Below are 27,485 nucleotides of genomic sequence, written 5' to 3' on the forward strand. Positions count from 1 at the left end.
AATATAGTGCACATGCAACATTAAATAGGTTAAATTTAAAATACAGATTCCTTTTATTATCCACTATAATGGAAATTACAGTGCTCAAATTTTGGCTTAAAATAAATATAAGGAAAAACAAATATATAAAAAATCTTTTGGGTAGAACGAGTAATAATAATAATAATAATAATAATAATAATAATAATACATTTATATAGCGCCTTTTCAATAAAACTGTTCAAAGCGCTTTACAATACAGCATAGTAAAAATCAGAATATTAACATATATTTAAATAATTTTTATACATTTCCTAGCATAAGAATTAAAACAATTTACATTCCAATATAATTATATCAAATATCATAGACCTACTTTAAAATCATAAAAAGAAGCACGAGATACATTACAACATTAAAACCTGAAAAAATTCTTATCCATTGATGTGAGAGGTTAGTGTCCTAAAAAAACGGATAGGCTTTGCGAAACATGTACATTTTCAATTTAGTTTTAAAGGCGTTCAGTGATACGATTTCTTTAAGTTCAGCGGGGAGGGGATTCTAACGTGTGGGTGCAGCATTTGCGAAACTTCTCTCTCCAAGATTGAATAAAGTCTGTTTTTACAGTAACAGTTTACAATGAGGATGTTTTAAAATAAATTTTAAAATAAATAATAATGAAAAATTAATACAAAATATTGAATATATTTTGTGAGTGTGTGTATAATTGTTTAATTAATCTTGATTGATTGATACAAGAGACTCCTTAAATAACAATAATAATTTGTCATCTTATATAGCGCTTACAGTATAATGCTCAAATCTTATAATATAGTGTTTATAATGCTCAAAGCCTCTAAGTGCTTCACATTATTACCCCAGTTTATTTTTAACAAACATGTACAGTATGGAAACATATTTCCATAATGTTGCAGCTAGTAATTAGCATACTGTAGTTGTTACACCTGGGTTAAAGAGAGACAAACGTAAGTAAAGTGGCTTGCCGAAGGACACAGGAAGAGCATTGAACTCGAACTCCAGATCGCGTAATCAGAAGTCCAACGTTCAACACACTGGCACACGATATGTGCTTTTAATTATGAAAAATATGAAAAGCCGGACTATGTTTCATTAATGCCAACACATGTACTGTAGCTTGCTGTAAACTAATATAAATAAGCATGGGTGCATTCTGTAATAAGTCGTAAATGATGCTGTTTAGGCCTATAGACGAACATAAATAGAGGGTAAACATACTTACAGCTATAATTATATTAGAGTTCAAAATACAGCTTGAACCACATTCCTTTTCTTCACGGCTAAGACACAGGTGTGTGTTGCCATACACTGATTCTTTAAACATGGCACGAATAGCATTATCATTTGATAAGATATCCCTCACAGACCCTGGAGCACAGCTACACTCAGTGTTCATGCAACTGGGGTTAAAGGGCAGTTTATATGCTGGTATATTGTTTCTCCAACTTTGGCCAAACGTCATTTCAGAAATTTGCTGACATGAGACAACAAAGTCACATGCTACATCACACCCTGAATTAAAAATGTTAGGAAAAAATAAATAAAAACGACAATCAGAATGAGGTGCCTCCTCCCGTATAATGAATCGTCCACATCTTGCACCACAGTTAGCATTGCCTATTGTTTTAAGGGATTGGTAAATGGAAATTTCTTCACAAGGTATTTCAATGATTGGTGATCAGTAAAGACAATTAACATTCATAATCATTATGAAAAAGTGGACAGTTTTTCTAAAGACCTGTATTCATTACTAGTTATAACTATGGTTGTAAAGCAGTAAATTCAAAACAGTTTACATAAAAAGTAACGTCACAGTAACAGCACACGTTACGGACACTACGATTGAAAATGAATTGACAGAATTAAAACCAATAGGGGAAACCATGTTTTTGAAATGTCTTGTCAGCTTATTTCAAAATAGTTCGTAAGAGATGTATATTTTAGAGAAGGGGTTCGCTATTCACACAAATTATTGCTAATTGTACATCATGCACCATGAATTACGGTAGACGCACCTTTTTTTTTTGCATCCTCGCTTTGGAATTACCACTTTTGATTTATTTTTAAAAAATTTTTAAAATAATTATTTAACACATTTCAGGATTGATTATTATTGTTTGATCCTAAAAGCAATTATACATGTGAATGCATACAATAGTACTTACGAGGATATTTGGTTGTTTGTGGCACATTTATTGTTGTGAAAGCTGAAGCAGCCGTTGTAGATTCTGAAATGTAATATGTATGGAAAGTAATGTTAAAACTGTTCTCTTTCGGTGCTAGTTATATTAATTACCTTGCACATTGTTATGTAAGTTATACACTTTATAGTTTAGTTAGAGTATCAAATAAATAAATAATTTTTATGTTCTTTATTAGAAGAAAATGACATATCGTATTTTATATATACATGTATATATATATAAATCCAAAGGCAAATTACTGAAAAAATTACAACGGTGTGTGTATCAGTGGCTGGATCTCAATGGAGACACAAAAAAAAAGCATAATATATATATATATATATATATAAATAAACTTATATTGAGGCAGTTTTAACTTATTTGATCTTGATTTTTTTCTATATCCTGCCTATGCAGCTCTTTGATTTATATATATATATATATATATATATATATATTCTCTAAATGTTTATCAAAAATAAGTTTCATACCTCCACAATTTTCTTCATCAGCTCCATCAGGGCAATTCCAGACACCATCGCAGATGAGACTATCTCTTGGAATCATACTGCCATCGGCACACTGCCTGACGCATCGTGGTGGTTCTGTTGTTGGCTGTTCAGTTGTTGATGTTTCTGTTGTAGAATGTCGTGTTGTTGTTTGTGTCGTAGTGTATGTTGTGGAAGGTTGATATTTAGTTGTTGATTCTGGTGTGGTTGATGGCATTGAAGTTGTGGAATGATGATACACTGTTGTCGACTCTGGTGTAGTTGATGGCATTTCAGTAGTGGAATGATGATACATTGTTGTTGATTCTGGTGTGGTTGATGGCATTCCAGTTGTGGAATGATGATACACTGTTGTCGATTCTGGTGTAGTTGATGGCATTGACGTTGTTGAGTGTGCTTTAATAGAAAAAAGAGTTATCAGAGACATCAAATATATTTAAGTAAGTACACAATTATTTGTATGCATTTGAACTAAAAATATAATAAAGAACTGAAAAGAATTGAAAAAAAAATTAATACATACATTTTGTTGTTGGGCTTTCTGTTGAAACGCACTGCAAATCTTTGGGTGCTGAATATTAAAAAATACAGGACATTATTTTTTCTAATCTACTTTTCTTTCAAACTACTTACATTGAACTTAATATATGGTACTAACAATGTAACTTACTACAATAGCAGCAGATGTTCTCTCCTGTTACAAGTTCTTCATCCTTAGAAAAAGAAATTAATTTTGTAAACATTTTTATAGTTTGACATTTTCCTAAGTATGTTTTTTTTTTGTATTTTAAAATGTATTGATGGAATTTTATTAGACTAGCAAAGCACATACCTCTTTACAAGTTATACTGCAAGTATCTTCACAAACACCATCATATCTACCTGTGTCTGGGTTGCAATAGCAATCTTTGCAATTACTTGAAAACAGTTGTGAGGTGCCCTCCTAAAAAATAGAAAAGAATTTAATCTAACAAATACTGTATTTATGTGAATAAAAGAACCAGAATACTAAATAGTCAATACAAAAAATTAACCTTGCAAAATGTTGAGTGCAAGTGTAGTTGGGTGCTATTTGATAAATGCTTGGACATTCAGTTAACAGTACAGAACAATTAGATATGCGCAGTAACACCTCGGAACATCTCAGAACAAAATCAGGCAGCTCGCTTATGTGTTTTCTATGACTAAGAGGTAAACTGTAAAATCTTGGGAGATTCTCTAAAAATTGTCTTCACACTATGTGTTACAAGTACATTAGTTACTTTTTGAAGATGTGAAAATGGTATTACCAGTAAAAAACGTAAACTCACCACACATGGTTCTTCATTGCAGCCTAGGAGTGGTAAACATGCCCAGTCATATCTCATGTAGGTGACTTCCTTACAAGTGCATCGTTCACAGGCGGCTTCATAATACTCACCAACATTGTAAATATTTGAATTTCGTAAGCACATGGCAGCTAAAAAAAATGTTTAACATGTAATGGTAAAACTCATCTACTGTATATATAAATCTAAAGCTCTATCTACACTATCATACGTTATGTGACAACAAAGGACGTCATATCACTACCATATTTGGCATTATTTATAGAAAATAAGACCTCTAGTTGGACATTTTTACTATCTTGATTACTTTACAGCATTCTTTCTGACATTCAAGGATCTGTAAACGGCTTTTAATATATTTTTCATAAACAATTATTATTCTTAATATTTAATATTTAAATATGAGTACAAAGTATATAAATGCGAACACATATCATTATTATTATGGGCCCTAGTTAGAAGTAAATACTTGTGTCTTCCTGATATGTACAGTATTCATATATATACACCAACTACTTTGTAAATTAGGAGGAATGAAGGTGATGGCAATAGCTCTAAAACTCTGTCTACACTATCAAACTAGTTTGACAAAAGTGTGATGAATCCAAATATGGAAGTGATATTGTTAAATTTAGTAGTGATGATATCATCCTGTCCATATGGGCACATCACATACAACAAAAACATTGGATTTTGTCCTCTAGCCAATACATAATACCTCAATGATAGTAAAAAGCACTACTATTATTTGCAGTCTAAAAGCATGGACCTATAAATTAATGTATAGGTCCATGCTAAAAGTAACAAACAATTAAGCTTACGTCTAACAGTGGATGGATTCTCCTCTCTGGGAACACACCCGCAGCACCCGTATGTTGGTCTCTTCAAAGCTAGACCATTCTATACAAATATATAATTATTATTTTCATATTATAAAGCCATTACTGATTGATCACTTTATTTCAGAATAAAAATTCCATTTATATAACAGTAAAAAACTGAAAATCACACTAAAATAGGATTTTCTCCCATTTAGTGAAGATATTTGAAGATCGTAACAGATAGTTTGTAGTACACATAACAAGATTGTTTTGAATTGAATTTATGTTTTCAGAATAGCAAAGTTTATCATATTCATATTATATTCGGTTTATTTTACCATATAAAACATCTATAAAAAACATTTACATCAATTGATAAACAAGTGTATTTAACGAAAGGTAATTAATGATGATAGACGTTATACATTATAAAGCAGTCAGGTCCTCCAGAAATTCAGGTTTTTTAAATTATAGTTACTAGACCACCGTGCTAGTTCGTTGTACGTTTTATTTGCTCACTTATTTCTTCACAAGTCCACTCATTGGCTGGTTCTGATTTCATATTATCATAATAAAATTGGATTACATTTCAAGAAAAGTTTGGTTTTTCAGGAAAATCCGGTTTTCTAGGTTTTCAGTTTCATGAAATTTAAGAGTAAAAACACAAACTTATAAAAAACTTACAACTTCACAGTCACTTTCTTGCAATTCGCATTCATAATTGCACTCAGCAACATACTTCTGTTTACTGTCACTGAAGACACATTGGCAGACTTCACAATCACCTTGTGTAACGGTTTCACCAACCTTTTAACAATAAAAAAATAATAACATTGTTAGGTTAAACTACTATAATTAACATAGATCATAGTGTACTATTAATTATGCCATTATTTTACAATCTTATTAAAATAAAAATAAATATATATATACAGCCTCTTATAATATGCTTTTATTTATGTATTTGATTTAAGCTGTATTTTTATATTGATATGTTTCAAAACACAAAAATGTACATCTCTAAACTTTACTCATTCATTTATGAATACAAATTAAAGTAAAACTAGAACTACAGTTTATTATTATAATTTGTAACAAAAAATAGTTTTACATAATGATCAAATGCCTCATTATACTTAGCAAAATTAATTAAGAAACTGAACTTATTTGTCTTACTTGAATAATTCTGTTACCCAACAAGCACTTTTCATTATTACAAACTAATTCATCGATTCCCACACAGTATTGCGATCCAGCGAAAGTGTAAAATGGAAATAATTCTTGGAATTTTGGATTAAATTGATCATCCTTTTCATAACCTGGCTCACACGTGCACCTAGTAAAAAAGCAATTAGCAAAATCTGCTGGTTGCACATAAGAAGGTTTCCATGCTTGTCCAATCGTTACATCTGCTTGTTCATTACATGTAAAATCATGATAACATATAGGATCGCACGCTGAAAGAAAATATAATAAAAAAAATGTTGATTAATGAGAAACGATCTTTGTTTAATGGCTCATTTATATTAGGACGATACGATTAGGATGATAACTAGATAAATATGAATTGTTGTTTGAGAAAAAAACAATCCAATCCAATGGAAACATTCTACTATATCCATTCGGTTTGTATCTTATAGGAGGATCCTACGTCATCAGCACTACATTATGCTGATAGATCCACCCGCAGTAATCACTTGCACTTTGCAGTTTCTTTACAGTGTGTTTAAATGCATATTGTTAATGAGAACGAGGATGGTGGTTATTGTGATGGTAAATGATGGCGGTGGTGATAATAGTGATGATTTGGCGATAAATGAAGAAGATGATGGTGATGAAAGAAGATGTTGGTAATGATAGTGATGATGGTGGTAGTGGTTACGATGATGGTGAATGGTGGTGGACACTGGTTATAATACTGCAAAATGATCATAGGTATAATGATGATGGGTGTGAAATAATTATAAAATACACTGTATAATTACTTGGTGTTTCGTTGCAGCCTGGTTTGCTAGTATCAACTTGACAATCCCAGGTATATGAGCCTGCCATATCGATACATGTACATACTAGGCAAGCGACATCAACAGATTGTTCAGCCTAAAACATAATAACAGAAATAAAAAATTATGATTATAATAATTAATGTTACTCTTCTATTAAATGCAATATGATGTATTGAACTCTTAATTGATATATTCTTAATTTGTGTGTCTTCTACCTCGTATATGACTCCCATATATTCACACTTGTTATCACAGATTGGTTCACGAATACATAATTGACTAAAGTCATTCAGTGTGGTTCCTGGCGGACATTCACATGAAGAACAACCTGATGGCAAGGACAGTGTTTCCAAGATATTCATCTCTTCACATGTTGGTTCATACACACAGGTATCTTCGCAAACTGTGAATTAATAGTGTTTTTTGTATGTTATAAACCATAGTAATCTTAAATTATTGGTTTTTTTTTCTTTATCTGTCTTTCAACCTGACAAATCACAAGAACTTTTCTTTTCTGGATATCCTCTCTTCTTTTTTTCTACCACCACACCAACCACAAGAATGCATCAGTATATTATATAGTTAGTATTTTGTATAACTGAAAGCAAGTTTGAATAATTAAAATCAAATAGAGATAATGATTTTGCGCTGGATAAGCTAAATGATTATATGAAGACTGTCAAGGAAAGAAGATTGTTATGCTTTAGCTTCAAGCTCTGTCTACACTATCAAACTTTATGTGACAGTCTACACTATCAAAGTTTGTGACAAAAAAATGTGATGTGTCCATAATATATGGAAACGATGATGTCATATCACTACCATATTTGAGGATATCACCGTTACCATATTTGGGCACACTTTTTTTATCAAACTAATTTTCTACCATTGAAACACATTCGGAATAACAGAATTTTAGAAAATTTGCATATTATTAGTCCAGCCAAGGAGTGTCTGCATCTTTAGGAGATTTAATTATTTAGTTAATTGTAATACTTTAGTTAATATCTTATTTATTAAAAATCAGTCTTACAATTTGTTGGAGGTTCTGTTACTGGTTTTTCAATGCATCGACAGCACTCTCCAGCTCCTTCGTACAAAATGTGTCCTTCCTAGAATTAATATACAGTTCACAGAAAATGATATTTTCACATTGTATATACAAAATTCCATTAATTATATCTAAATAGTCAGAGTCATAGTATAGATAGATCAATGATGAAGACATTGACATGTTAAAAGTACATTGCAAAAGACACATTTTAGATTAGGTGGTAAAACTAAGTCTGGAATAGACAGATGTGGCCAACGTTAACAAAGGACAGATAAACAAAATGTCAGATGTCTTGAAACTGAACCTCAATATACTTTGCAAACCATACATATCACTACGACTATGAAACTTTCTATTAACATTAAGTGAATGCAATCCAGTTTTTAAAAGCGAAACACATTTTCTATGCATTAAGATATTTATTTAAAAAATATAATTGTGATATTGATATTTTTGTCTATTTTGACAAAAACTACATATAATTCAGCAGAGTTCCTTATAAAAATTGGTTCCCTCTAGGATGCAACGCAAAGACGTAACGCAAGTAATTTGACCAGTCTCAAGCATTGGATTATTCAAACAGTCACAGGTGATTGGTGAACTTGATTGAGTGCATCTATGTCCTTGCATCCCAGTGGGAACCAAGCTTAAAAAACACTCAAATTTTAATTAAAGATGTATTAATCAAAATCAAGTTGCACAAACCTGGCAGTCTTCTTGTGTCAATTTACACTCCTTAGTACACTGAGCAACAGACATACCAGACTGATCTTCAACACATTCACAGACCTCACATTCACCACGTTCAACCTGTTCTCCATCCTGAAATATTAGATTAAAAATGTTTTAATGGCTTATTATACTCAATTGTGTAATATTTAAAAAGTTGTTTGCTGATAATAAAAATAATGATTGGAGTCTTTTGACAATTTAAAATGACCATTATTCAGAATATGCAAAACAATTAATTTTTTTTGGTGATAAAAACATCTAAACTCCGAACAACAGTAGTTTTCAATAATCTCCAAACAAGTACAGTAGTTAGACGGCAAAAAATATACACAGGTCTATTCTGTAATAACTTCTACATGATGATGTTATATTTGCACATACGATTTACACATGGATATATGTTGCCGTTAATCCTGATCTGAGACAACAATTGTTGTCTTAGCCCTGATATGAAATATTAACAGTTTTTAAAGAGGGTCGCGGCTGAAAGACACAGCATTCAAAGAGCGTATTTTGTTTGATTGAAAGCAGTTCAAGCGCATTGGACCATCGTTTGATCTCACTGCCAATGCAAGTCTTTTTGTCTATGAATAAATAAAGGTTACTTACAGCTATAATTATATTAGAGTCCAAAATACAGCTTGAACCACACTCTTGTTCTTCACGGCGGATGCAAAGGCCTGTGTTACCCTGTCCAGAACCTTGGAACATATCATTAATGTCATTATTGTTTTCAAGAGAATCTCTTATGTACCCCGGAGCACAGCTACACATATTCACATTAAAACATTTGAAATTAACTGTAGGATTTATTACATATTTCCAATTTTGGCCAAATACCATCTCTGAAATCTCCTGACATTTGACATCATAATAACAATCCTCATGACATCCTGTTGGGAAAAAATGTGAAGAGATTTTAAAGAAAAATTAATTAATTAACATGACCTTGAAGTCTAATATAAAAGTAGTAAGTGAGTCTATTTTAATATATTCTATATTTTCCAATTGGCCAAACATCCAACTATGAAACGCGGGAGTAAATTTAGTTTAATGAAACATTTAAATGAAGTAAGTATTCTACAAATTTTAATGGCTTATTAATAAATAATGAATAATAGTTATAATAATTATACACATCTATATTTGACTTTAAGGCAGGGAACACAACTTCTACCACCATCAATGTCATATATATAACCTCAGCTCCAAACATGGTGGATGGGGCTGAGGCAGAATCTTGGCCAAGTTTCGAATGTAAAATGTAATGTAAAATTCTGGTATATCTCGTGTGCGTTTTAAAGGGGAAACTTCGGGGCTGCGCTGAATTTATGGACCATCAGCACTATTTTTAACCTTCAAAAACAAAGCAATGCAATTTTCAGGGACCTGAGCTGAGGTTCATGCATTCCTAACATTTTCTTACCTCAGCCCAACCATGGTGGGGATGAGGTGTGGTGGACTCTCATTACCTTTATTACGTTCTAGCTGGGTCGTGGGGCCGCGGGTTGGTTCCAGGAAGAGGATTTTAGGCCACGAAATAAATAGTTTTCGGCTGGTCTAGACTACACTACACTTACTGTAGTCATAGGTACAGTTTTGTACCGTATATGAAATACAATGAGAACAAGATTTAGCTAAATGAATAATGCAATTGTGTAAAAAAAAGCAACATTAGCAATACTCACGCGGATATTTGGTTGTCAGTGGGACCTTTCGTGTTGTGAAAGCATAAGCAGCAGTAGTTGTAGATTCAGAATCAGGTCCTGAAATATAAATATAAACTGTTCTGTAAGTACGAAAGCAAGAGATGACAGACTAATTGTAGCATCACATATTACAAAAGTGATGTTGTATTATGAAATGTGTCTATGATATTCTATAATTTGGATAGATACTGCTACATTACTAAAATCAGTCATATATAAATAATAGAGGATAAATGTATATGTGTTTTTATGTTTATTATTTTAGAACAATAAAAAATACACATATTACATAATTATCAAATACAATCATTTAACTACACCCTATAGGAAAAAGACTTAAGAAATAATATATATAAAATAAAATAGTTTATCCATCATGTAATTAGCGAGTTGCTCGCTGTTAGATGGGTATTAAAATATGTACAGTACCTCCACAATTTTCTTCATCAGCTCCATCAGGACAATTCCAGACACCATCGCAGATGAGACTATCTCTTGGAATCATACTGCCATCAGCACACTCTTTAACGCAACGTGGTGGTTCTGTTGTTTGCTGCTCGGTTGATGTTTCTGTTGTCGACTCTGCTGTGGTTGATGGCCTTGAAGTTGTGGAAGGCTGATACATTGTTGTTGACTCTGCTGTGGTTGATGGCCTTGAAGTTGTGGAAGGCTGATACATTGTTGTTGACTCTGCTGTTGTTGATGGCCTTGAAGTTGTGGAAGGCTGATACATTGTTGTTGACTCTGCTGTGGTTGATGGCCTTGAAGTTGTGGAAGGCTGATACAATGTTGTTGATTCTGGTGTGGTTGATGGCCTTGAAGTTGTGGAAGGCTGATACAATGTTGTTGATTCTGGTGTGGTTGATGTCTTTGTAGTTGGAGGCTGCTCTGTAGTAGGTGGTTTTTCTACAAGACATACAAATTAAACAATTTATTTCGGTATAATAAACAGCAAAATGTTAAATTATGAGGTATATATTATACAGATATTGCCTGCTTAGAGGCGCAATATAAGATTCGACATCCCAGAGGGAATGATATTTCACTCGAGGGAATATATTTTACCAATATAAAAGGCGATCTGTTATATTATATAGCCAACAACAAGTAGAATATCTACTGGGTCGGGTAGCTAGGCCTCCTTTATGTAATAAGCCTGCCTAGTTAGGCGTTGCATTCACCTTATCTTGCGAAGAATAATATACAGTACAGATAATTACTAATTAATGATTCCTTGGCAATAAAATATTCACTTAGGCCTGGGTCGTTTAAATTAATAGAAGAATTTCCAGCAATAAGCCTACATTAATAATAATAATATTATTATCTTCTTTGAGCCGAGTCACCGGATGTTCAGCGTGCCGAATACAAAATATGTTTTTTTTAAATAAGACATGTTGAGTGTTAACAGAAAAACAATGATAATAAAAGAGAAAACAATACAAGTATATAAGCTAAGATATATGTAAACATGTTTAAAAACACAATGGGAAAGTCAGAATATATAAAGTGATGTACTACAGAAATGTAATATACAATATATATATATATATATATTACATAGCCTATGTAAATATGTGAACATGATTCGTTGAAACTGCATCACATGAATTTGCTCTCGGGAATATATTCCCTCGAGCAAAATATCATTCCCTCCGGGATGTAAAATTTTATATTTCACCTCTAAGCAGGCAATATCTGTATAATATATATGGAAATAAAAGTGGGATGAACCTATGTAAGACAAAAAATATACAGCAAAAACTGTATCGGAAAAGACTCGTACTACCGCCAGAGCCATGGAGCGAGTGACCATCGATGTTATGTATGGCTAAGTAATTACTATTACACTATCTTTAAATCACTCGGCCACTCGCTTTATGTATTACATACCATATGGACAGCCGATGAGTTCAAACCGTAGGTCAACTGCATCTTCAAATGTTGTTACTTTGATGAATATCTTTGTTGCGGTTATCATCGATGGAAGCTCTACTTCGGAAACACCATCATCATTGTAGTTAGGAACAAATGTCTAATGAGAAAAACAGAAAAATCACTCAAAAGAATCCTATAACTTCTAACCAAATCTGTTCTACATTATAACATTTATTCTTGCATGTATAACTACTTTTTTTAAATATGTTGATATTTTTCTGTTGTTCTGCGAAACTGATTAGATCGCTTCCTTTTTAAATGGCCTAGCTTCTTGGCCTTACATTAATAATTTATTTATGATAGATTCATTTATTCAAAAATTATTTTCAAAAATTAGGAGCATTATAAAACAAATGGAATTCGTGCATGCAATGGAACAATACTTCTTGCCAGATAAAATCCTGAAGCTTAAAAAAAAAAGAATTTTGAGTTTATTTAGGGTGGATGAATATGTATGAGCCCAATCAATATACAAAGATGATAAACATGGAGTTAATAAACATGAGTTATTAACATTTTTTTGCAGGATAGAAATGAAAATGGAAAGTAAGTAAATGTTACCTTCTCATCCTCATGATAATTTTCATCAGAATCTAAGTAAGCCACCTTAAATTCAGTAACAAATCCACTCGTACCCTTCTGAACAATAATACCAGTAATTCTGACTGGAACAGGGAATGCGACACGCACGGAATGTGGTGTAATGTCAGACTTTGGAAGCCAGGAATCCCCTCTGAATCTTCCAGATCCTCCAAGATTGGATGAGTATGTGATGGCTCTGTCAGGTATATATCCACTCTCCATTCCAAGTGCCTTATCACAAGCTACAGCAAGTAAAATAGAAAAAATTATAAATGCATTGATATAATCATAAACAATGACAATTGAAACAACAAATATTTTAAAATATTTTTTAAACAAATAACCTATTAAATCAAAAAACTTGTTTCCAATGGGTCCTTGGAAAATTTGAAGAAAACCGGTACAGCAAACAAAATACTAGGCCTTGCAATCTACTGTGAATAATACAAATGATGTAACGATTTAGCTTGGCTGGCTAGCTTGTTAGCAGCTTATTGTTATTATCATGACCATATATGGACATAATGATGTCATATAACTACCATCTTTGGGCATATAACTACCATATTCAGAGTCTTTTCTTTAATTGAATATTAAATTCTCAGATTTTAAAGTATATTTACGATTGGTAGTTGTTGACGGCACTGTAGTTGTGGATGGAGGTTGTGTATACACTCTCGAAGTAGTTGTTTTGTTTTCTTCCTTCACTACAATAAAAATGAAAGAAATACTGAATTAACAAAAATTAATACAATGTAAACAATTTTTGTAAAAATTGATTACCCAATAATAACTTTAAAACATGCGTTTGGTATAAACTATTAAAAAATACTTTAAGTGCAAAAAGAAAGTTAACAAATTATGGAAATAAAATTATAATAACTGAATAAGGTTAGACAGTTTAAGAATTATAATAGTTTGGTTTGCAGTAATTGTTGATCAGGTTTAGTAGGGTACATTAGTTCAATGTAGACACAATGTGCAGTGGAATTATTAAAGAACTGTGCTTGATGGAACGATACATAGTGATGGTTAATATGTAATTCTTAGGAAATATTGTTGCTTTAGAAACCGCTGATTCTTAAAAGCTACATTGATATTTGCTGGAGATACACAGTGATGGTTAATATTTAATTCTTAGGAAATATTGTTGCTTTAGAAACCGCTGATTCTTAAAAGCTACATTGATATTTGCTGGAGATACACAGTGATGGTTAATATGTAATTCTTAGGAAATGTTGTTGCTTTAGAAACCGCTGATTCTTAAAAGCTACATTAATATTTGCTGGAGATACACAGTGATGGTTAATATGTAATTCTTAGGAAATATGGTTGCTTTAGAAACCGCTGATTCTTAAAAGCTACATTGATATTTGCTGGAGATACACAGTGATGGTTAATATGTAATTCTTAGGAAATATTGTTGCTTTAGAAACCGCTGATTCTTAAAAGCTACATTGATATTTGCTGGAGATACACAGTGATGGTTAATATGTAATTCTTAGGAAATATTGTTGCTTTAGAAACCGCTGATTCTTAAAAGCTACATTAATATTTGCTGGAGATACACAGTGATGTTAATATGTAATTCTTAGGAAATATTGTTGCTTTAGAAACCGCTGATTCTTAAAAGCTACATTAATATTTGCTGGAGATACACAGTGATGGTTAATATGTAATTCTTAGGAAATATTGTTGCTTTAGAAACCGCTGATTCTTAAAAGCTACATTGATATTTGCTGGAGATACACAGTGATGGTTAATATGTATTTCTTAGGAAATATTGTTGCTTTAGAAACCGCTGATTCTTAAAAGCTACATTAATATTTGCTGGAGATACACAGTGATGGTTAATATGTAATTCTTAGGAAATATGGTTGCTTTAGAAACCGCTGATTCTTAAAAGCTACATTGATATTTGCTGGAGATACTCAGTGATGGTTAATATGTAATTCTTAGGAAATATTGTTGCTTTAGAAACCGCTGATTCTTAAAAGCTACATTGATATTTGCTGGAGATACTCAGTGTTGGTTAATATGTAATTCTTAGGAAATATTGTTGCTTTAGAAACCGCTGATTCTTAAAAGCTACATTAATATTTGCTGGAGATACACAGTGATGGTTAATATGTAATTCTTAGGAAATATGGTTGCTTTAGAAACCGCTGATTCTTAAAAGCTACATTGATATTTGCTGGAGATACTCAGTGATGGTTAATATGTAATTCTTAGGAAATATTGTTGCTTTAGAAACCGCTGATTCTTAAAAGCTACATTGATATTTGCTGGAGATACTCAGTGTTGGTTAATATGTAATTCTTAGGAAATATTGTTGCTTTAGAAACCGCTGATTCTTAAAAGCTACATTGATATTTGCTGGAGATACTCAGTGTTGGTTAATATGTAATTCTTAGGAAATATTGTTGCTTTAGAAACCGCTGATTCTGAAAAGCTACATTGATATTTGCTGGAGATACATAGTGATGGTTATTACTACGGAATGCTTTAAAAATATTGTTCAGGTTTCTTTAGTAATCTTTGGAGATGATGCTTAGTTGATATTAGCTGGAAAGATACATACTGTAGTGGTGGTAAATATGGAATACTTTGAAAATTGTTGGAAGCTTTAGTAGTTGTTTCTTTGGTTATGCTTAACTCATACTTGCTGAAGAGATAGAGTGGTTGATATGGGATGCTTAACAATTGCGATTGTAATTTCAGTGGTAGCTGTGGTTGCTCTTTATTATTTAGATGATGGTAATTTCATACTTGACGGAATAATGTAGTCCACACTGTGTGAACTTGTGGTGGTTGAATTCATACTTGCTGGAAAGGGTTCCCTAGATTTTTCATTCTCAAGTTTATGCACAGGAAATTTAGGTAAAGTCAGTAGTTGAAGAAAGACCAGTAAGGCGAGTAGTGCTTGAAGAGAACTCAGAACAGATTTCAAACATAGACAATTATTTACAAAACCCTGTACCTTTTTCTGTGGTAGATGGATGAGCAGTTGTGGGTAGATATTCAACTGTGGTTGTACTAGGGTGGCTGGTGGTAGAGGAATACTCGGTTGTGCTAGGGTGGCTGGTGGTAGAGGAATACTCGGTTGTACTAGGGTGGCTGGTGGTAGAGGAATACTCAGTTGTACTAGGGTGGCTGGTGGTAGAGGAATACTTGGTTGTACTAGGGTGGCTGGTGGTAGAGGAATACTTGGTTGTACTAGGGTGACTGGTGGTAGAGGAATACTCGGTTGTACTAGGGTGGCTGGTGGTAGAGGAATACTCGGTTGTACTAGGGTGGCTTGTGGTAGAGGAATACTCGGTTGTACTAGGGTGGCTGGTGGTAGAGGAATACTCGGTTGTACTAGGGTGGCTGGTGGTAGAGGAATAACCGGTTGTGCTTGGGTGACTGGTGGTGGATGTGTATTCAGTTGTGCTTGGGTGATTTGTGGTGGATGGGTTTTCAGTTGTGCTAGGGCGAGTTGTAGTGGTTGAGTATTCAGTGGTTGTAGATGGAGGAGGGGTAAATATTCTCTTTGTTGTTGTTCTGTTTTCTTCCTTAACTAGAATTAAATATGAGCAACAAAAAATATAAATGTTGAAGTAGTTCAGATATTAGGTGTATAATTATCTTAAAGGAACGTTTTGTTACCATGGAATGTAACCTGCTATACTTACATGTTACATTGAAACATATTTTTTCAATAAAAAAATTAAAAAGCAGTGACACATTACATCATGGAGTAAAGAATATGATTACATATACAGGCAAAAGATTCTATTAAAACTGGATACTATTTTCTGTTGGTTCCAAAGGTTCCAAATACTTTTCACTTATTAAAATTCATTTTAACCAGGGCCAGTGCATAAGTTTTGAGAGATGATTGTCTTTCATCACATACGAAATAAACTTTTGTTACAACAAGTATCTGTTATCTGAAAATTACACGTGTAGAGGTGATGTTTCATATTACCATTTCACTTAAATTATCATCTTGTTAAACTTTGTACTTACTTCCAGTTGTGTGATGTATTACAGTGGTTGTAGGCTCCTCGGTTGTCGTGGTGGAATGCTCGGTTGTCGTGGTGGGATGCTCGGTTGTCGTGGTGGGATGCTCGGTTGTTGTGCTTGGATGCACATATGGAGTGGTTGGTTGTTCGGTTTTAGTGGTTGAATATTCAATTGTTGATGTTGGTTGCTCGGTCGTTGTAGTAGGTTGCTCAGTTGTGGTGGTTGGCTTCTCGGTGGTTGTAGTTTCGAAGCCTAGAAACATATTTCGTATAAAATGTAAGCCTTTGTAATATTTCATTTTCCACATGATCAATAAAACCGCAAAATAAACACAATCACATTGATTGGTCACCTAACAAATATTTATTATGAAACCATGCGTGTAATTTATTTTTTATATAAGATATAAATTATCTCTTAGAATATCAACTGACAAAATTATGTTGACACTATCCCTCATATACTCAGAACCTACAACCTAAAAACCTGAAACCAGTGCTTTAAAAAAAGTTCAGAAGTAACGTTGGTTCTGTTATCTGATATTCAATGTAAAGATATATAGTTAGAAAATATAGAGGGTGTAAATTTACCAAGTGTACAACCAAAGAGTTCATGTCTCATAGCAATTTCTCCAGTCCAGGTTAATGGTCTAATGACAACATTCCTGGAACCATAAATCGGAGAAAAGACTAACTCAGCTTCTTCTTCACCATCACCAGTTGGAAAATACATCAATGAATGAATCTAAATAAGGAACAGATGGCATTGGTTGAGAGTAAAGAAGTAAACCAACAATTTGGTGTTTTGGTTTGTTATTAACTAGTTACATTATCTTAATTCATTGTTCACATCTGAAGATATTGGTACACACTTTCTTTCGTTTGATTCCTTGATTTTGCTAAATTATTTTTCCAGTTTTGACCACTATCAAAAAATGCATATGTCGTTGAAAATATTTAAAAAAAACAACCTAATATGCTATGCTGACCAATGAAAGTCAACACCAGTAGTATGAGGATAACTTATACACAACCAACAATGAGATATTTTAAGAGACATGTATGTACAAGAGGGCAAATCCAGCGAATCTTCTACACTATACTATTGTTTAATTTGACATACTGTTGGTATCATCTGTGATATTACTGAAATATTATAACAAATTGAATTGTATTACCTCATTGAATATTTCTACATTTTCACTATCATAAGCTACAATTTCAACTGAATTTACACTTGATCCATCAGTATCTCCACGAATTTTTACACCAGTAACAATATAGTCTTTGCTGAAGGAATAATCTACGTATTGAATTGCGTCAATTATTGCAGGAATCCATGCAACACCGTCCAAGTCACCTAACATTGGCACGTTCTGCAGCACATCCTTTGTGGTGGAATACACTTTCTGTAGATTTCTAAGTTTGACAATACGATCACCACAAGGATCTGCAATGATATAATTAAATTGAAATTTAGTTGTTTGTGATGTACTTGTAATCTGTAGTTTCAATTGCTTTTCTTTATTTTGTGGATAAATAAATAAATGGAATGTTCGTAGGAGGGTTGAATAACTAATATAAAACATTTAGTCCTATTCCTACTTGTTTAAAACCAAATCATTCCATTATTTTTTCAAATTGGAACTATACTGTAGCTTACATTTGTCAAATTTATATACCTCATTGACAAAGAATTGATGAACAGTAAATTAATTTAAATATACAAATCTTATTTATGTTTCTGTACCGAAAGCTTACATTGGTGATTGAAACCATGCATTGAAATGAGAGTTAAGAAAGAACAGGACACATACTCAGCTGTTCCCAACAGCTCACCCACATTTTCTGGCTTTCCCAAAAAAATCTGCTCATAAGAAATTTGGCAACATTTAAGATTATTATTTATAACAAATCACTTACTTGGTGTTGTTACACGTGGTGTTGTGATGCGTGTTGTTGTCACTGTGGTTGTAACAGTAGTAGCTAAAATACAAATATTTTTACAAACATATTATAGAAAACCACTTAAATATATATACGAATCAAATAGTATAAATGGACTAATCTAACATAACGCTATTTATTTATTGCATATTTATTGTTTATCGTGCATACTGTAGTGTAAACAGGCATTATCATTATCATAAGTTAACAATGAATATATCACGATAATGACTTACTTTTTGGCTCACAATAGCAACATGAATTTTCGGTTCCTTCAATAAGTCGTGATCCCTAAACAAGAAAAATTTTACTTACAAAATTAGTGTATACAACACATTTGATAGTTTGAAACATTTACTAAAAGGTTTATACAATATTATGTTTCAACACTTGAAATACTTTTACTGATGGCAATACTTTTTCAACATGGGTAAAAACATCTGATTAACACTGCTGTTAAGCTCTGTCTACACTATCAAACTAGTTTGAAAAAAAATTTATGTTATGTGCCCAAATATGGTAGTAATATGCCCAAATATGATAGTGATATGATATCATCGTGTCCACATATATTATTTTTTTTGTCACATGAAGTTTGATATTGTAGACAGAGTTTTATTGTTACTTTTGTAGGTTTGGTATAAAAAGCATGATCAATGTCAGGGGACTATTATTTGATCTTAAAGATATACCTCTTCACATGATTCGATGTTACAGCTGCGTTCACATTCTGCTGTATATTGTTTACAGATACAAGAGTAACAATTTCCAAAAGTCCACACTTCACCTTCCTGCAATAGAACACATATTAATTCCATTATATACTCTCATTAGCTTTTTACTTATTTTATTAGTATCATTGATATCCAGTCACTGATATCCACAGCATTGACATTTTTTTTAGTAATTTGTCATTTTGGTTTAGTGAAATGTATGAGTGTGTTTATACTGTAAAATAATGTTAAAATGGTGAAATAACTCGTTGTGTGACATGATTCACTGCGATATGTCCTTTCTGTAGTTACCTACTAGATATAGTTCATTAAAGATCATAACAAAATAAAGGGCAAACATTTGTGTACAAACAATTAATTATCAACCTCATTATTTCTTATTACAGATCGTTAACAAAAAATTATACATAACCAGGGAATTGATTCGAATCTGCAAACTCGCAATTAATCATCTTTATTTATGTGACCACAGCGGCCAAAATGTGTTTTTAACCATATTAATATTTGGTAATATGGCAACTGAACTGTATTACCGGTAGTCTTTTTTACAATATTTATTATATTTAGCATAATAAAGTATTAAATAAATAATAAAATGTTACCTCATAATTAGTACCGTTATGATAGCAAGAACATCCAACAGGTGGTTTGACGCAATGTTTACCATTCCAGGTGTAACCTTCCTCACAAGACGCGCTACAGTGTATGCCACAAGCAGCAACAGACCCGCACGTATCGCTACCATCACAGTTGCTCATGCAGTTACAGTTACAAGCTACAGTGTTGAAAAAAATGGTTAGAAAAGATAATCAGAAAAAAAATATGAAAATATTTACTAAAAAATATAACTAACCACTTCATAAGTATGGTTAATAATAATTTTTTTTTAAATCATTCAAATTTAAATTATTATAGATTGAATTAAATAATAATTATACGAGAAGATATTTGATTTATCTGTTACGCTATTTTGTATACAATTTGAATAATGTAACCAGTCTATTGTAAAGCTAGAAAAAACAAGCTAACATTATTATTCATCCCATTCATTTATACAACTTACATTCTGTTGTTGTCTGAACAGTAGTGGTTACAATGGTTGTCACTGGAAAATATAACATATATATTTATTAAAAACTAGCAATATAGGCCTACTGTATATGCTACTATTTATAGTTCATGACGTGAAGAAAATTATATTTATTATATTAATACTATAAGACATACTTACTTGGTATACATTCACAGCATCTGTCCTCATTTTCATATTTTCGTAGATAATGATTCTAGAAAACAATTCATAGAAAACAATATTTTTCAATTTTCCTTAGTGGCTTTCCAAATCTTGGCATTTCTTTCTTTATCGTAGTGATTTATCTTTTGTTCTACAACCTTCATTATTATAATTATTTGTATCATTGCAATCATAAATATTCATTATTTTAAACTAAAACTATCTGGATAATTGTTGTCAACATCTTTAAATAAGGTTTATCACAAATAGTGTGAGCTACAGTATGCATGATGAGAAGGAAGAGAGTAATAATAGTGCCACCACCAGTATATATATAAAGTTATTATACTGGTTGGGCTATTTTTCCCAATTTATTCCCATCAAGCATCGCTCACGCTATTTGCGATAAATCCTGCTAGAAATGTTAAATCTTACCGCATTGCATTGCATAAGATTGCAAGTTTTGTTACAAAAGGTCTCTCCATTTATACAGCGGCAATATTTGCATTCTGACTCCCAGTACATGGCACCGTCCTGTGTAATAAACAAACCCAATATTTAAATTAGTATTATTTAGCCTGCATTATGCATGTATCAACAATATAAGATTTATAAACATAAACAAACCAGAAAAATTAATAAATTTACAACCTTTAAATTTTAAAATGTTATAAACTATAATAGTTATTCTTCAGTTGTCTGTCCAAACTAGTTTGACAAAAAAGTGTGTCTAAATATGGTAGTCATATGCCCAAATATGGTAGTGATATGACATCATCGTGTCTCACATTTTGATAAAGTTTGATATTGTAGACTAGAGAAAGATTTAAGCTGTCTACATTATCAAATTAGTTTGAAAAAAATAAATGTGATGTGCCATATAATGGTGGTTATATGTATGGTCACATAACATTTTTTGTTTGATAGTGTAGACAGAGCATTACAGCAGTTTATGAACATGCTGTTTGATGTATATATAAAGGAAAAACATCAATGTTCTTACCTCTCTTGGTATGTTTTTATTATCAATGCAGGGACAATCTTCCTCATCAGATCCGTCATTACAATGTATCACCTTGTCGCACACGTTCTTATTTGGGATGCAACTAGCACATCCATCACACATATGGTAATCAGTTGGGCACGAGCAGGATGTAGTTGATTCAGGTGTCGTTGTTGATGGTTCATGGGTAGTTGGTTTGTGAGTAGTTGGCTTGACAGTTGTAGATTCAGTAGTTGTTGGTGGTCTTGGAGTAGTCACTAAAATAAAAAGAGAACCGAATGTCTACATGCTACAAGAATGTATTGTGTATAATTTTAACCGATACATGAACGGTATCATGTCTATTGACAATAGACACGTTTCGCGCTGGCGAGGTCACCGTCAGTTTGACCTTTTAGTGGGTATACAATATGGTAAACAAACACAGCGAGAGGTATGTTAAAGCATGGGAGAACTGAGAGATGATCATCTTAAAAAGCAATCGTCAAAACTAGCCTTTTGATGGAATGGCATGGTAAGGATGTTATTTATTTTCTAAACTTATGTTTTATATTCACTGTAGAATTATTTGGGCATTTGGTTCAGAATCATCGACTTTATTTATGTATTGTCATTTGTGGTTTGACACATATATTACGATGCATTTAATACATGTTAACTGTTGATTTTATTTACAAATGTTGCGTAAATATATTAATTATTATCTTTCATTCTTCTTCATGCTCCTATTGCATCTTCCATGTATTATGTGATGTTCTTCGGCGCTTAAACAGACACCCAAGCCTCCTAGGCCTAGACGAAGTACCGCATCAGGCAAGGCCACCGGGCGGGCGGAGAGACACGAGCACATCGTGGACGTACCTTTCCTTGAAAAATTTCCAAGATTTTGCGCCACTATCCTTCGGAGCCGACGCAAACCACTCAGCAAGTGTTTGAAAATTCAAAACAGGAATATTTTTCAGTGATTTTGTGTAGTTAAATTCACGATTTATCCAAAATATACAACATTTATGATGCACCTTGCAACAAAAGCACTCGGCAGTGGCCATTTCGCTATGCTTTAACACGCACTAGGCGAGAGGTGTTCGGTTTGTTTACAAATCTATACCCACTATTTCTGATTGGTCGCCAGCGCGAAACGTGTCTATTGATATCCGACAGTCTCAAGTCTTTTGATAGCGATCTTCATCACATATTTGATACTGTAAAATAGTGATAGGTTCTTTAAGTAGATGGCTTGGTTAAGTTAATATTTAAGAGTTAAATGCTATGGTATTAGTATGCTTGTATGTACTTACCCCGTGTAGTGCACCCTGGACCATAACATTTCATAAATCCTTCTTTTTCACAATTACTTTAAAAAAAGGTAATTAAAAAAATTAATTAATTTACTATATTATTTCAAAATCTTTTTTTAACAATGGTGTTAAAAAAAAACAACTATACAGCACGATAATACAGCATAGTTTTTAATAATGTATATAGTTATATAATAGCGGTCAATATGGACCAGTAAATACTGCCATACTCTTCCAAAAGATGGCCTGGAAGTTTGACCAGATGTGTACACTGGCCCTCCATTTTTAAGTCCTTATCCGAGAAGACTTGTTCTACCACAAGAAACATGGTCGAATAGAGCATTGAACACATGCCAATTGTATGGCTATCGTTTGCGGTGCCCTGTATTTTCTTACCATTGCTGACAGTCGTCATTAATAATAACTTGGCCAGGTTGATACCATACACCATTGTAGTAACAAGGGCACTTATCTTCAGGGATACATGTACCGTCAAGGAGGATGGTTCCTTCTGGGCAATGGCATCCTTCAGAACAGGTATTGTTGTAAATATCGACATCCTGGCAGACATCTATTTTTGTGGGGTTATGACACTTCTTTGGACAGAGTGGACCACATGGATTATATACCTTGTCTTCGTCACACATAACGCCTTAACAAGAGTGAAATAATATTAAGATATTAGAATTTGTGGCGACCATAAGAAACAGCCTTGCGGATGTATGCAGGATTTATATTGGGTGGCTGTAAATTGAATAAATAGGGAGTTTTCGAATGAGTAGTTGCATTAACCTAGTTGTTCATTTTTGTATAGCTTCAAAATGTTTTACTTTGACGTTATTTTCAGAAAGATGGTTCACCATAATACTTACGCATGCGTTGTCTAAAAAGGGGGCAGAGCTTGCGCGTTTCATGTTGGGAAATATACTATTTTGTTGTTTGTTGTAGGCGTTGCAAACACATTTTAAGGCTCAACCTCTTGGCTGCTTGTGTCCTAAATAAATACAATGAAAAAAGTGTCTTTACAACATACCACAGCCTCCATTAGATCTCCAATCAATAAGTTGACTTCTAGCAGCACAAACTCTTGCATATTCAGCAACAACAGTACACAGACATTCACAATCTCCTCCCTTGTCGCAACCACAAGTATCCATGACACAAGCTTTGTAATAATAATCTGGATCAACCTACATGATAATAAGAAATTTGGTAAATATCACAGATTACACTGTACCGCAACAATTGGTCATTTTAAAGACAATAAGACACCAGTTCAGTATCATCTTACCACTTCATGGCAAGGTGCAAACATTGACTGCTTGATGATACCACAACCATACTCAGACCAAGTACGACGTTCCGGGTTTATCTCACATGGATCTGGTTCCTCTGGAGTTGGCGGACAGCTAGTTGAAACACGCCATGTATCACCAAATATGTTTGGAAGAGACTCAATTTCTCCCTGCCTTGTTGTGAAATCATTACCAGAGTCGCCATCAAAGTCCCCACACAGACCACAGACCTTTTTAGCATAGACTGGCTGAATTGTTAAGTCAACTGACGTAGCCTCATCCCAGCTCAACATCACATCTGAACAGAAAAACAAAAATAATTTGTCATACCACCTGACTAAATTTAAATTCCAATATTTACCAGCATGGTGGAGGCAGACATAATCGGGCCCATGAAGTTGATTCACAGTATCTGTCTTTACTGTTAAGAATCAGTTTTTGGATTAAATCAAGTTCTAGTTTTGGGAAGGTTTTCGTATTTTGTGAAAAGGCCACTGAACGGACTAAAAAACTATGGCCAAATTAGTTTTCTGTACAGTGCTGGACCTTCAAAAGCATTGTGTAGTAGAGTACTAAATCATTGCTTAACAGCTTCCTTAAAATAATAAATAAATTGTTAGGTAAATATTAAAACATACTTCTGTCATTGGACATAAAATACCAGCTGGTTCCAGATTTGAACACTGTTACAGTGCTAGTCGGCATGCCATTGTATTGAATTTCAGGCTGATCTTGTCCTTTCACTAAATTGACATGCACTCCTTTGAATTCTATGTGTACCATCTTCGTACACGTCACACCAGATACACCGCATGGTACGTTCTCGGTGGTCACACGGAAGGTACCTTCACCCTCTTGTCCGCAGTCGTCTTCTGACAATACATATTCACAGTCACCTGTAAAAATATAAAATTAAATATATACTATTCATATCTTACTGTTAAATTAGGTTATAAAGGCAATTCTGTATAAAGTGGTGTATAACTACTGCTAGAATGAATATAGACACGATGATACCCATGTTGTGTAATTAATTTTTCCGACAATTAAACACTTGGATAGGACGGATTCTCCTTATATCTTAATATAACATGATCATAATAATATAACGTGATCAAATGCCTCAACAACAGGCCAAGAGCGCATGGTAGTTACCACAACTTACTATCATTGTATTTTAAAATTTACTAAAGAAATGGCATAAGCAAAACAATTAAATATATATACACAAAATTAAACATGATGTTTAATCTACTTAATAATAATGTTATATCATAAAAACAGTACTGTACTGTATATGTACATATTCTTCACGACGCTGTGTCTGTTTAGGGATCGTGTTGCAGCCACAGGTAAACCCTTTGATCTCCGGAGCTCAGCATCCTGTTTTTATATTGCATTGGTATGACCGATTATAACTGTAACTCTAACTTACCTTGGAAGTCATAGAGCTTTCCATCATATGTCTCGTAGTGAGGGTCTCCAAAGGCTCTACATGATGCGGGACACGGGATGTCCATACAATACCATTGTTGCAGATAACAATAGCTAGAAAAAACACCATAAATGTTTAAAACGTACTATTAACACCACCTTGGTTTAACAGGAATTTAAATATTGAGAATACGATAAGTTCAAAGGCAAACACGTCGAATTCGAACTTAAAATATCATGATCAGCAGCCCAACGTCTAAAACACTGCGACACACTAGATTAGGAAAAAGTTGCGATTAGATAGAGTTAAATATGAACTGAAACATACCATGGATAGCAATTTTCCTGTATACTGTCTCCTTGGGCATATGCAACTCCTTTATGAAAGCATGGGCAAGTGGATGGATCAACACAATAATCACCATATTCTACTGTTCCTACGGGGCACATGCAACCTTCACGACAGTTGGTATCCAGGCAGTTAACGTTCATGTTTTGGCATGTCCGTGCGCAGTTGGTACATGTACTCCATACACGTCCTGTTGGGCACACCTCAACATCTACAAAAAACACATAATACTATTTTTATCTCATCTACCTTGTGAATGTACAAAAAATATGATAATTTGAGTAGAGAATTACGTCAGTCTTTTCTGGTCTGTCAATCTTGCATGCATTTACAATAATACTATCTGGCTGGATTGATTACAACATTTAATTCTGTCAAGATTTTATTTCAGTCGAGAACCATTTCATCATGGCCTAACATAGCAATATTGACTTACCTGTACAGTCATCATGTGTACAAGTCCAACCTCCAGCAACACATGTACTGTTAAAATAAAATTATATACAAATCAGTATACAACATTAATTAAAACTAGATTTGAACTCGTCATGTTGACGAGTTAGGCTATCGCCCAACGCATCGTAACACGCACATGTTATTTATTATGCTTAGTCTACAATAGGCTGCTCTACAACGATTGTAAAGAACAGCTGGAATACATCAAAATCGTTTAATAAGTGTCAACAGTTGACGGTATTAGCATTGTAAACGGTTTAGTTGACGGTTATTTTTTATTTTACACCACTCACGTTTATTCAATTGTTTGAAAATGATGACCTTTTCAAATTAAAAAAAAAAGTTCATAAGTCTAAAAAGGAATTATTTTAGTAATAAAATATTGAAAATTGGAAGAAAATTGATAACGTTTACGCGGTATGCGCTCTATTGAATGTGACGAACTGTGTCGAAAGAGACAAAATCCCTATATTTTACATTTGTGTGGCCATACGATGACGTCACAACAGCCCAGAGGTAAAAATTTTGCATGAATTCATATCTACAATATATCTGCTTACATATTAGGTTAAAAAAATTGGGGGTCACCAGACATCCCGGAGAGCTATAATCGATTCAAAATAGGCATATTTTTACACAAATTTGCATAAAATTACCAATTTTCAAGCGCACGATTTTTAAAGTTTGACGTGCACGTGTGTCATTATTTTGCATTCATAATTCATCAAATATGAAAGAAATATATCATAAAACTATGAAAAACAATAATCAAGCGCAAAAACGGGCTTTCTAGGCTGCGTACGAGCGAAGTGCGCTATAGCGCGCGCGCAACGCAAATTTTTTTGAAA

At 33.2% G+C, this 27,485-nt stretch overlaps 1 protein-coding gene across 3 annotated transcripts in view; it reads right to left on the minus strand.

The window, feature by feature from the left end:
- Positions 1 to 27,485, minus strand: part of LOC140057328 (uncharacterized) — a 138,415-nt gene that overhangs the window by 91,211 nt on the left and 19,719 nt on the right. For 2 of the 3 annotated variants that reach the window (XM_072102946.1, XM_072102953.1), the window contains exons 21-60: positions 26,618 to 26,664; positions 26,161 to 26,392; positions 25,834 to 25,946; positions 25,037 to 25,294; positions 24,395 to 24,696; positions 24,137 to 24,293; positions 23,500 to 23,755; positions 23,104 to 23,159; positions 21,806 to 22,062; positions 21,238 to 21,336; positions 20,800 to 20,854; positions 20,632 to 20,673; positions 20,171 to 20,343; positions 19,527 to 19,625; positions 19,071 to 19,125; positions 18,811 to 18,873; positions 18,066 to 18,337; positions 17,479 to 17,632; positions 16,892 to 17,140; positions 15,861 to 16,439; positions 13,504 to 13,587; positions 12,860 to 13,122; positions 12,254 to 12,395; positions 10,790 to 11,266; positions 10,340 to 10,417; positions 9,261 to 9,544; positions 8,625 to 8,741; positions 7,899 to 7,977; positions 7,081 to 7,268; positions 6,845 to 6,959; positions 6,036 to 6,316; positions 5,544 to 5,666; positions 4,860 to 4,938; positions 4,021 to 4,169; positions 3,543 to 3,653; positions 3,381 to 3,423; positions 3,234 to 3,281; positions 2,693 to 3,106; positions 2,184 to 2,246; positions 1,241 to 1,530 (exon numbers count right to left, since the gene is read on the minus strand). In XM_072102946.1, coding sequence (XP_071959047.1) covers positions 1,241 to 1,530; positions 2,184 to 2,246; positions 2,693 to 3,106; positions 3,234 to 3,281; positions 3,381 to 3,423; positions 3,543 to 3,653; positions 4,021 to 4,169; positions 4,860 to 4,938; positions 5,544 to 5,666; positions 6,036 to 6,316; positions 6,845 to 6,959; positions 7,081 to 7,268; positions 7,899 to 7,977; positions 8,625 to 8,741; positions 9,261 to 9,544; positions 10,340 to 10,417; positions 10,790 to 11,266; positions 12,254 to 12,395; positions 12,860 to 13,122; positions 13,504 to 13,587; positions 15,861 to 16,439; positions 16,892 to 17,140; positions 17,479 to 17,632; positions 18,066 to 18,337; positions 18,811 to 18,873; positions 19,071 to 19,125; positions 19,527 to 19,625; positions 20,171 to 20,343; positions 20,632 to 20,673; positions 20,800 to 20,854; positions 21,238 to 21,336; positions 21,806 to 22,062; positions 23,104 to 23,159; positions 23,500 to 23,755; positions 24,137 to 24,293; positions 24,395 to 24,696; positions 25,037 to 25,294; positions 25,834 to 25,946; positions 26,161 to 26,392; positions 26,618 to 26,664 — 6,946 coding nt within the window. The remainder of the gene's footprint in view (positions 1 to 1,240; positions 1,531 to 2,183; positions 2,247 to 2,692; positions 3,107 to 3,233; positions 3,282 to 3,380; positions 3,424 to 3,542; positions 3,654 to 4,020; positions 4,170 to 4,859; positions 4,939 to 5,543; positions 5,667 to 6,035; positions 6,317 to 6,844; positions 6,960 to 7,080; positions 7,269 to 7,898; positions 7,978 to 8,624; positions 8,742 to 9,260; positions 9,545 to 10,339; positions 10,418 to 10,789; positions 11,267 to 12,253; positions 12,396 to 12,859; positions 13,123 to 13,503; positions 13,588 to 15,860; positions 16,440 to 16,891; positions 17,141 to 17,478; positions 17,633 to 18,065; positions 18,338 to 18,810; positions 18,874 to 19,070; positions 19,126 to 19,526; positions 19,626 to 20,170; positions 20,344 to 20,631; positions 20,674 to 20,799; positions 20,855 to 21,237; positions 21,337 to 21,805; positions 22,063 to 23,103; positions 23,160 to 23,499; positions 23,756 to 24,136; positions 24,294 to 24,394; positions 24,697 to 25,036; positions 25,295 to 25,833; positions 25,947 to 26,160; positions 26,393 to 26,617; positions 26,665 to 27,485) is intronic. The other variant, XM_072102962.1, reaches the window with a different exon arrangement.

The sequence above is a fragment of the Antedon mediterranea genome, chromosome 1, assembly GCF_964355755.1.
Source record: "Antedon mediterranea chromosome 1, ecAntMedi1.1, whole genome shotgun sequence".
Classification (NCBI taxonomy): domain Eukaryota; kingdom Metazoa; phylum Echinodermata; class Crinoidea; order Comatulida; family Antedonidae; genus Antedon; species Antedon mediterranea.